Below are 11,396 nucleotides of genomic sequence, written 5' to 3'. Positions count from 1 at the left end.
GGAGTTCAAGACCAGTCTGGCCAATATAGTGAAACCCCGTCTCTACTAAAAATACACAAAAAATTAGCCAGGTGTGGTGGTGTGCGCCTGTATCCCAGCTACTTAGGAGGCTGAGGCAGGAGAATCACGTGAACCCAGGAGGCAGAGGTTGCAGTGAGCTAAGATCGTGCCACTGCACTCCAGCCTAGGCAACAGAACAAGACTCTGTCTCAAAAATAATAATAAATAATAAAGGCCAATGCTGGAGTCATACCTCAATGTAGGTTGTTAAGATGCAACCACTTAAACATCCAGATCATCTGGCAAATTCCTGTACACCACGGGTTTCCTTCCTATAATCCCAGCACTTTGGGAGGCCGAGGTGGGAAAATTGCTTGAGCCCAGGAGTTCGAGACCAACCTGGGCAACATGGAGAGACCCCATTTCTACAAAAAAATTAAAAATTAGCCAGGCATAGTGGCACATTCCTGTGGTCACAGGTACCTGAGAGGCTGAGGTAGGAGTATGGCTGGAGCCTAGGAGGTCGAGACTGCAGTGGGTGGCGATCATGCCACTGCACTCCAGCCTAGGTGACAGAGCGAGACCCTGTCTCAAAAACAAAACAACAACAACAACAACAACAAAAACCCCAAGGTTTCCTGATCTAGGCTGTAGTTCCTGGTTTTTCCCTTCCTGATAAAGTGCAAGGTGCACACTCCCTATACCCCGGGATTGGTCCCTTTGGACAAGATCTCACCAGGCTTTGGCCTTGATCCTACAGAGGAACAATACTACACTGGCATCTGACATCACGGGGCTTAGGGCTTCAGAAATGAAGACACAGCTGCCCACATGCCTACATCATCCCTAGGGCCCCAGCCTTCTTGGCCTTCCTCAGTTAACCTCCCTGGGTTCTCAGGTCTTCTGCTTCTCCTGGCAGATGGCTGCTTCCCTGAGCACCATTCCCATGAGATTCTCTCACCAGCAGGTGGATCCGTAAAACCGGGGGTTGGGGACTGACTGCCACGGGGCAGGGTAGCAGTGCTGAGGATGGGGATCACAACCAGAACAGGCCACCCAGGCTGAAGATCAACACTTTATGTAAAGTCATCTTTTAAGGAGGGCGCGCCTCCCACCATGGCCTCTCTGGGACTGTTGCTCCGACCCAAGGACAGGTGAGTAGGGGCCGAGTAACAGACCCAGAAGGGGCAGCCTGAAAGCAATGGGGTCTAAAAACAATAAAGAATGTAGGCAGGTTGGGCTGGGGTGCGGACAGAACTGACGCCAGCTCATCCGAACTGGCCTAGAGTCAAGGTGCTGAACTCCTGGCTCCATCGAAGCACAACGTCCTCACTTTTGCCAGGGCTCAGCGCACTGTAAGTCTCATTCTGCAGACATCTCATGCGGGACACCTACACAGGGATTCAGTGTAGACAGTCTGTATCACGGAGCCGGGCGCCAGGAGTGGGGAGGAGGGGAGGTGTCAGAAGCCCAAAAGAACGAGAGGTGGGCAGGCATGGGCACAGGGCAGTAGAGGAAAGGAGGAAACTCAAATGTGAGTTTTTAAAGCCAGAGGAGACATCAAGCAGCCCAACCCCTTTCATGCAGAAACAGGCAGCTGAGGCTCAGAGGGGGAAGTGCGTCATCCCAGGCTACTTGGTGAGTAAGAAGAGGAGACAGACCAAGACCTCAACGTCCATGTCCCAGCCCAGCCAAGGGTTCTTCCTGTGGTGTTCCCAGGGCCCTCCTCTGTTATCCACCACCTGCCTAGGAGGGCCTTGCTTCCTCCAGGACTGGAGGAATGGAGGGGAGCCCGCTGGTGGAGGCCTCTGCCCCAGAGATGCAAGCAGGGAACCACTTTCCACATCCTAGCTGCTCGCAGAGGGGGCCTCAGAATAGACCAATTATGGTGACTGTTTGAGGGGGTCCTGGGAGAAGGAGGGGCAGGGTAGGGGTGCTCACCTTACGATTCCGGTTTCTCATCAGACATTGCTGGCTTTTGAAGGAACAGTAGTTTGGGTACTGGATGTAGTCTGTGTCACAAATCTAAGCCAAGAGCCAGGGAGAGGGAAGGGGATATCAGAAGCCTCACCAGACAGCAGCACTCCAAGGAGTATCTGCTAGGGCAGAGCCAGGGGCAGGGTGTGGCCCAAGACCCAGGCCTTCCACACACAGGTGGCCCTTCACTCTGCTTTCCCTCTGCCTTTCCCCTCTCGCTCTGTCACAGGTTGCTGGGAAGAAGCCAGGAGCCGGGGAGAGTATGAGGCTGCCAGTCAGCTTACTGGGAAAGTGGCTGAGGAAGCGGGAATGGGGCAGGACGGGGCAGATAAGGGTCCAGAACATGGGACAGGGACCCAATTAGTGGCCTGATGTCAAGGATTTTTCTGGTAATGGTAGATGAGGGAAGGGGGAAGTGAGTCACTGCCTTCTTTGGACCTCGCCTCCCCATTCCAGATCAGGGGGCCTAGGGACAAGAGCTGGACATGGGCCCCTCAGCTCAGCTACCAGACCTTGCTTCAGCTGCCCTTACTTTTCCTTGCCTTGGTTTTCCCTGCTAACTACAGAAGGAGAGGCCTGGATCTAAAACAACAGGTCATTCCACAGGGGAGGTAACTCAGGGGAACGGGGAGCCAAGTTGATTTAATTGAGCAGAGAAGGCACTGGAAGAGCTGGGAAGAGCCCGTCAGGCTGAGGCCGGGAAGTCCTGGATCACAGGGTTGGGCAGTGGTGCACGTGTCACTTAGTCATTTCTTGTAGAGATGACTCTAACTTTGATTGAGTAGGAAGTGACTTGATCATAGCCACTCAGCAAGTAACTGGCAGAGCTGGGACCAGAACCTCCAGCTCCTGTGTTTTCTCAGCCCTCCGGGTCCCCACTCCTTTGCCTGCTCTATTGTTGGAGGATGGGGTGGGGTGCAATGGTCTGTTGGAGAGAGGCAGGAGGTTCAGTGAGGACTGGTTCTCAGAAGCCAGGGGCTCAAGCCCCCTTCCACAAACTAGGGCTACTCACAGCAAGTAACTGGAAGGAATGGGGTAAGGGTAGGGATGGGGCTGAGCTTTGAGGAAAGGCTCTGACCTTGGTAGGGAAATCCCCGTCCTGGAAGCTAAGGAACTCGGTCCGGAGCCACCCAGAGACTCGAATATCTTCACAGCCCTTCGTGGCAAGCCGGGCACACCAGAAGTCCATGCGGAGCCCACCGTACAAATCCAGCCCGTAAAAGCGGCCTGATTCTGGGGACCCTACCTGTGGCACAGGAGATAGGGGAGAGGTGCGTGCCCCTCCCCTCCTGCTGGCCACCACCACCCCACCCCCGCCACCCAGTTCTGCCTTTCCCACTGCTGGATGCCGGGCTAGGTACCTGATTGCCGATGGACAGGCTCTGGGAGGCAAGCAAGGGGCTGACAAAGGGTGTCTTGTGGGAGGTGTCGCATTGTTGCCGTTGCAGGCTGGCCTCTGAGTGGCACTGCTCCAGCTTCAGGGAGCAGAAGTCACAGAGGGCACAGGTAGACATGTGTCGCCGCCCAAGGCTGTCACAGACCTGGGGCAGGAGAATGGGTGAGGCTGAAGCTGAGAGTCAGCGGCCTGCCTTCTCCCATGCCTCAGCCCTCCAGGGTGGGCCCTGCAGAATGTCTTTGCATTTAGCCTCTTCCAAAAGCTTCTCTGGGTTTTCTACTTGTCCTCCTCCCCGAGGGTTCCTCAAGGACCTTGCCTCAGCTATTTGTTCACCCTCTTCCTGGATGATTTATCTATTTCTAGGTAATCATCTATCTGCAGGTGACACCCAAATCTTTATCACCAGCTCTGATCTCTCTCCTGGGCTCCAAATCCTCATTGCCAAGTGCCTGACAGATGTCTGTGATCGGGTGATCTTACAGTTACCCCAACTTAGCCTATCTGAAAAGAACTCATAACCCTCCCCTTCCACCTCTGCTAGTGATAATGCTAATATTTACAAAGAGGTGACACAGTGCCAGCACTATGGCTACACATGCTCTCATTTCATTTAGGTTTCACGAGAACCCTATCATAGCAGAGATACTAATATTACTCTCATTTACTGACAAGGAAACTGACTCTCAGTGAGGTTGAGTAAGTTGCTCAAAGCCACTTATCTAACAGATGGGGAAGCTGGGACATGGGTCCAGGTCCTTCCAACTCTAAAACCTATGCTCTATCCAAGTACCTGGGTTGGAAACCTCCAAGTTCTTGGAAGCTATTCTTCAGAGTGGAGTTACCAATCTCCCAGCTGGATTCTGCCCTCAGCTTCCTCAGCACTAGCAGGAGATCGTGCTAAGCAGCATCTTTAGTCAATCCCACGGTCCTCCTTCCTCCCCCGTGTGCACAGCCTGTCACAGTGCATGAAATCTCCTACAGCACCTTGCCTGCTCCTCCCACATGAGGGAGGCATCATGTTCCTGACCAGAAATCCTTATTGGATTCCCCTTTCCTATCAAATTAAGTGCAAATGCTCATGTTGCCATTCAAGAGTTTTTGCATCATGACCCTGTTGATGTCTTTGACTCTGTCTCCTGCTGCTCTGCTCCAGGTAAAAGGGACTCCCTCCTTACTGTCCTCTTATCTAAGCCATCAAATCCAGTGAGCTCCCTCCATACAACCCCGAACTTCTTACATTTTGTTTAAGAACCTCACTGACCACACTCCTTTTGTAATATTACTGTATCCATATTAACCCCCTCATGGGTTCTTGGCCCCTTAAGAGCAGAAACAGTATGCTCATTGTTAGCATACTAATTTCACTTATGAAATTTCTGCCTCTTCTTTGGGCCAGGCACGGTGGCTCACGCCTGTAATTCCAGCTGAGTGGAAGTGGCTGAGACGGATTCCTTGAGCCCAGGAGTTTGAGATCAGCCTGGGCAACATGGTGAGACCCTGTCTCTACAAAAAAATACAAAAAATTAGCCAGGTGTGATGGTGCATGCCACTAGTCCCAGCTACCAGAGAGGCTGAGGTAGGAGAATCACCTGAGCCTGGGAGGTCAAGGATGCAGTGAGCTGTGATCACACCACTGCACTCCAGCCTGGGTGACACAGTGAGACACTGTCTCAAAAAAAAAGAAAAAAAAAAAAAAAAAAAAAGAAAAGAAATTTCTACTTTTCTTTGCATCATAGCCTTTGCACATACTATTCTCTATCAGGAATCTTCTACCAAGCCCCTTCTTTTGCCTGGATTCATTTCTTTCATCTTCAGGTCTCAATTTAAACATCAGTTCTTCTTGGAAGCACCCTCTGATCCTCCCAAACATGGAGAGTTGTCTCCAACCCACCCCATCTGCTCTCTCTGTTCTTTGTGCCTATCCCTGCTACAGCATTGATCCCATCACACCATCCTGCATATTTCCTTGTCTCTCTCCTGCCCTAGATTCCAAGAGGACAGAGGACTGGCTCTATTGTACGTACTGCTAACATCTTAAATATCTAGTAGAGTTTGTCCCCAATCAGTATTTGATTTTTTTTCATGACAAAATACATCTAAGTTTTATTCTAAGAGTTTTATAGGCACTTTTAGGTCTTACATTTAGGTCTTTGATCCATTTTGAGTTAATTTTTGTATATGGTGTGAAACCTTTAAGTCTTTAAATCACCTTGAAATGTTTTTTGTGTCTGGTGTAAGTTAGAAATTCAATTTCATTTTTTCCTCATGGTTAACCCATCATTCCAGTACCATAAATGGGAGTTCCTCTTTTCCCACAAATCAGTCATAGAAAATCTGTTTCTGGGCTCTGGGTAATCTATTTGTCACCATCCCAATTTCACATTATCCTAGTTACTTGAGCTTTATAGAAATTCTGGATTTATATAGGACAAGTATGCTCTACCTCATTCATTTTTAAGTTATTCTTGTCCTCCCAATCAGCATTTGTTGAACAAACAGATGAATGGATGGTACCTGAGCTCTCAAGAAATGTTTGCTAAATTGTATTATTTGTGAAAATCTAAGGTATATTTTCCTGGGAATAGACGTGCTGGTTGTTGGGGACACATTGAGACTGGAATCTCTTTACAGATTCCCTGGAATGGGTTCTATGAACTCTCTGGAAAGAAGAGCTGCATCTAAGGCAAAGCTAGGAAGATAGTGAGCTGGATCAAGAATCAAGAGTTGACTCAGGGCTGGGCATAGTGGCTCATGCCTGTAATCCCAGCATTTTGGGAGGCCAAGGCAGGAGGATTGCTTGAGCCCAGGAGTTGTAGACAAACATGGGCAACAAAGCGAGACCCCATCTCTACAAAAAAAAGAAAAAAATTAGCCAGGTGTGGTGACACATGCCTATAGTCCCAGCTACTCGGGAGGCTGAGATGAGAGGATCACTTGAGACCAGGTGGTCAAGGCTGCAGTGAGCCATGAGTGCACTACGTCCCTCCAGCCTGGGTAATAGAGCAAGACCCTGTCTCAAAAAAAATAAAATAAAATAAAGAGTGAAATCTGGAAGCCTGGAAACTCAGGGAGGTGAAGAGGTGAAGAATGAATTCTGGACTGGATTGCATTCCAGACTGGGTCTTGAGCTTTCCTCCTTTAAGGTGGACTGGTAATGTCCTTCCCAAGAAAAGAGTCCCACTTGGAGAGAATCTCTCCAGCTATGCCTCATGCTTCTCCTGCCCATCCTCCACTCCCATAGCCAGCACAGTGCCTGGCCAAGAGGATGCCCAGTGGCATGTATCCATTAGACAGTATGGCGGGCATACCGACTTCCCGAAACCGAGGATCTCCTCCTCCATGTACTTCCAGGCCTTGGCTGTGGGGGTTATGATGCAGGTATTCTCCACGATCGAATAGCACAGCACCAGCAAGGCCTCTGTGTGGGGCAGCTGCAGGAGGCTGCAAAAAGACAGCACTGAGGGTGGGGCTGGGCCAGGTGGCCCGGGCAGGAAACTACATCCAGTCTCCTCCCCTTCCCTTAGTGTCTGCTTTGGTCACACACATTCATCACGCTTAGCATGGGGCCTTAGAGGCCTCTGGGCAAATCGCCTCATTTTTCAAATGAGGAACTGAGGACCCGAAAGGAGAAATAACTTTCTCAGGATTGCAATGCTAAACAGGGCAGAGACAAGACCAGAACCCAAGTCTGGTAGCTCCAGGTACAGGGCTTACATAGAGAATAAGCATTTGAGCAGTGCTTAAGCCAACAATGGGCACAGAACTGGTGAGGCAGTTGCTAGCTGTGCCCGAAGCCCAGACAGATCTGAGTGGATCTGGAGGCTGAAGCTAGGAAAATGGGCTTCTCATTCCCCAGGAAGGCAGAAGGGAGGGCAGGGTGGATGACAGAGTCAAAACTTCCTATACCTGCCAGGGTTTTGGTTTCTCCAGTGGGAGTTCTCATCATATATTTCATTCATTTCATCCATTTCCTGGGCTGATCGAATGAGCTCCTGGACGCTCTCCATCATCATAGGAGCAGACTCTACTTCTCGTACCCGGGGAGTGAAGGAGGAAGGGTTAGAAGATAAAGATTCAGAGTGAAACTTGGGCTCTGAGTCTGTCTGCAGCTGAGACACAGCCTCCAGTCCCTCCTTAGTCCCCTGTCCTTCTTCCTGCTTTCCCTCCTCTTCCTGTTCCTCTTCTTGCTCTTCTTGTTTCTGCCCCTCTTCCTGCTTGTGTTCTTGCATCGGCTCCTGCGGGTGCTCCACTCCTTGCTCCTGCCTGTGCTCCACTCCTTGCTTCAGTTTGTGCTCCGGCGCCTGCTCCTGGCCTCCCAGGGACAAGGACGATTGCAGGAGCTCTTCCACGTTGTTGCTAAGCCTCTCAGGCCAGGGCTGGAAGGCCTGGCGCTGTTTTGTCACTACAGCAGGGTTTAGAGAGAAGGGAAAGAGACAGTCAGGCTTCTAGCCCCTGAGTGTCTTTGTTCACAGAGGGACACACACATAAACAAAGCAGACCAAGTCACACTTATATACACAGAAAAACACAGAAAAGAATATACGTATTAAACTAAAAGAACATTACCGTGGCAACTGTAAGGTTGGTGGTATGCATCACCTTCCCACCTCCCTGGCAAGCACTCCTCCTTCCCTAACTTCCACCTCAAATACCACCATTTGTCCCTCTCCCTTAGGAAACACCACATATGCTGAGTAGCTAGCAGCCAATCCTTTCTGAAGTGAAGACGTTAGCTTATAAAGGGCCCAGAGATCTTCCAATGCAACCACGTCTTTGGAATTGGGAAAAAATTGTAAGTAATGGCAGAAGAGATTCTGGTCCAGGAGAGCCCTAACTTGTATTCATAAAAAGTTGACACTCCTTTGTGTAAACAGCTGTCTGCTGGCGCCCCCTTCCCGCCCAACATGCTTCCCATTTCCCTGCCATGGATGCCTTACGCTGTGGGCTCTGGGAACTGTGGGAGTAGCTAGCTGGTGGTCTCCCAGCTGCTGAGAGGGTCTCACCTGTGAAGTGGGGTAAGATGGGGGAGGTCATCGTGGTGGGCGAGACTTCAGCTGGAGCTTCTATCTCCTTGAGAGTGTTAGGTGAGAGAATAGAGACTGGCTGGGAGCACAGGACTCTCTGCAGGAAGAGAAGGAAAATGGGAAAGCCTTTCCTAAAGGGCAGACTTCTGCTCCATCTGGTTCTTTAACCCCTTTTCCAGCATGTCTTATTTCTCACAGTTTCTAGGCAGGGATAAAGGGACATGGTCCCTGCTGGAACCCTCTAGACCTGAGAAAGAGTCCCTTCAGAAGATGAACCTCTGTTTGTCTGGGCCACATCCCTGCTGTCACTTTTGCATTTGACTCAAAATCACTGACCTGTCGAAGAAACGGAAGGGCTTATCTCTTTGCCTCTTCCCATCCCTCTTCTCTACTTTTTTTTGTTTGGGTTTTTTTTTTTTTTTTTTTTTTTTTTTTTTTTTTTTTTTTGAGACGGAGTCTTACTCTGTCACCCAGGTTGGAGTGCAGTGGGGCGATCTTGGCTCACTGCAAGCCCCGCCTCCCAGGTTCACGCCATTCTCCTGCCTCAGCCTCCCAAGTAGCTGGGACTATAGGCGCCCGCCACCACGCCCCGCTAATTTTTTGTATTTTTAGTAGAAACAGGGTTTCACCGTGTTAGCCAGGATGGTCTCGATCTCCTGACCTCATGATCTGCCTGCCTTGGCCTCCCAAAGTGCTGGGATTATAGGCGTGAGCCACCTCACTCGTCCCTGTTTTTTTTTTTTGTTTGAGACAGAGTCTCGCTCTGCCACCCAGGATAGGGTGCAGTGGCATGATCTCGGCTTACTGCAACCTTTGCCTCCCAGGTTGAAGCAATTCTCCTGCCTCAGCCTCCCGAGTAGCTGGGATTACAGGCACCCATCACCAAACCCGGCTATTTTTTTTTTTTTTTTTTTGTATTTTTAGTAGAAACGGGGTTTCACCATATTGGCCAGGCTGGTCTCGAACTCCTGACTTCAGGTGATCTGCCCACCTCAGGCTCCCAAAGTGCTGGGACTACAGGCGTGAGCCACCATGCCCAGTCTCTTCTCTACTTTTCTTGCAGTAACAGAATTGTTCAATCTGAATATCCAAGGTGAGACTGTATTCATATATAATCTGGGTAAATGACTGGCAAAATGGCAGGGAAGGAGGAGCTAAGGATGACTCTCCTGGAACCCCTCCTCAACTCCCCACTGCTGCCGCCTCTCCCTTGGCCCTGGAGCACCAAATCCAACCTTTGTCCTGGGCCTCACCTTGGCATAGTAGATATGGTTGGAGCAACGGTACTGAGTAAACTGGCAGAAAGACTCAAACCAGGACGCATAAGGGAGGTTGGAGCAGACAGCACCTGAGAAAGGGCAGGGGTGGAGAAGATGAACCCGTGGGGAGCTTGGGGTGGGGCTGTGGGCAATGGACTCCACGCCATGGGGAGGGTGGACATGGGGAGGGTGGAGAGTACGAGCTCACGGTGAGGTGCCAGCCATGCCCTTCCCCGCCTCACATGAGCACAGGGGTTTTTGCCCTGAGGTTCGGGTGAACACTCAGGGTGCCTCGGTTTCCCCCCTAGTCTGGCCCTCACCATCGGGCACTAAGCCGTGGTTTTCATATTGGTCCAGCTGGACGAGTGTGGGATTCCGGCAGCCATGGGTTGCACGGAGACGGCAGGTAGTCTCTGCCTTCCAGGTTGGAGTCAGCAGTGCGAAGAAACGTTCGTATTCGGTGGGAGAGAGAGGGCTGCCTGGAGTGGAGGCCTGAGTCGAATCCTGGGCTGGGGCAGGTGCCAGAGGCAGGAGCAGCACTGCGGAGCGGGCGAACGGATGATGGAAGGACCGAACCCCCAAACCCGCTCCGAGACCAGGGCAGACAGACCCAGACTGGCAAATTAGGAAAAGGGTGCGGGTTATCCCTGCTGACCAGGGTGGGGAGATTCTAGAGACAGAGGCAAAGGTCCGGCCGGGGGCGGGGGGAGATGGGAGTATCCCAGGAACTAGGGAGCCGACCCACCGCGACCACCATGAGGAAGCGTTCCAGAAACCGTCAAAGCACAGCTCTCGGGAGGGAGAGGACTAGCCCGGGGAGAGTCTGTTGGAGCAGGTGTAAACCTCTCACCCTTCAGGAGTGAGGGAAGGAAGCCAGCGGCTGGCTTCCTCATGGCCGCAGAAGATCCGCCCGCGTTCCGCGGACCCAAGCCGCCTCTAACGGGCCAAGCCGCAGACAGAGCCGCAGGCGCGGGGCAGGGCGGGGCGGGGCGCACGCGGGCGCCGCCCACGCGTCACAAAGAGCGGGCCGGGGCGGGGCCTCGACAGCCCGGCTCTCAGGGCCCTCAAGTGCCCTGATCCCATCGAGATGGTAGGAATGGCAAAAGCTACCTTCAGGCCGGGCGCGGTGGCTCACGCTTGTAATCCCAGCACTTTGGGAGGCCGAGGCGGGCGGATCACCAGGTCAGGAGATCGAGACCACGGTGAAACCCCGTCTCTACTAAAAATACAAAAAAAAATTAGCCGGGCGTGGTGGCGGGCGCCTGTAGTCCCAGCTACTCCCGGAGAGGCTGAGGCAAGAGAATGGCGTGAACCCGGGAGGCGGAGCTTGCAGTGAGCCGAGATCGCGCCACTTCACTCCAGCCTGGGTGACAGAGCGAGACTCTGTCTCAAAAAAAAAAAAAAAGCTACCTTCACTTAGCGTCTTTTTCTTTCTTTCTTTTTTTGAGACGGAGTCCTACTCTGTCGCCCAGGCTGGAGTGCAGTGGCGCGATCTCGGCTCACTACAACCTCGGCGTCCCAGGTTCAAGTGATTCTCCTGCCTCAGCCTCCCGAGTAGCTGGGACTACAGGTGCGTGCCACCATGCCCAGCTAATTTTTGTATTTTTAGTAGAGATGGGATTTCACCATGCTGGCCAGATGGTCTCGATCTCTTGACCTTGTGATCCGTCCGCCTTGGCCTCCCAAAGTGCTGGGATTACAGGCGTGAGCCACCATGCCTGGCCTAATTTTTGTATTTTT

The 11,396-nt window shown here is 51.8% G+C and overlaps 1 protein-coding gene across 1 annotated transcript; it reads right to left on the bottom strand.

Annotated features, from left to right (window-relative positions):
* Positions 1-1,062: 1,062 nt before the first annotated feature.
* On the bottom strand, positions 1,063-10,770 carry ACRBP (acrosin binding protein). Its single transcript, XM_003273735.4, has 10 exons — positions 10,507-10,770; positions 9,977-10,195; positions 9,651-9,745; positions 8,377-8,494; positions 7,280-7,775; positions 6,682-6,814; positions 3,339-3,518; positions 3,056-3,223; positions 1,942-2,025; positions 1,063-1,391 (listed from the first exon to the last, which is right to left on the bottom strand). The coding sequence occupies exons 1-10, from the start codon at positions 10,547-10,549 to the stop codon at positions 1,269-1,271; spliced, it is 1,659 nt and encodes a 552-aa protein (XP_003273783.2). The 5' UTR covers positions 10,550-10,770; the 3' UTR covers positions 1,063-1,268.
* Positions 10,771-11,396: the final 626 nt, after the last annotated feature.

Source organism: Nomascus leucogenys, chromosome 23, assembly GCF_006542625.1.
Source record: "Nomascus leucogenys isolate Asia chromosome 23, Asia_NLE_v1, whole genome shotgun sequence".
In the NCBI taxonomy this organism is placed as follows: domain Eukaryota; kingdom Metazoa; phylum Chordata; class Mammalia; order Primates; family Hylobatidae; genus Nomascus; species Nomascus leucogenys.
Note: the sequence above shows the minus strand (reverse complement) of the source record. Positions and strands in the feature narration are given on the sequence as shown.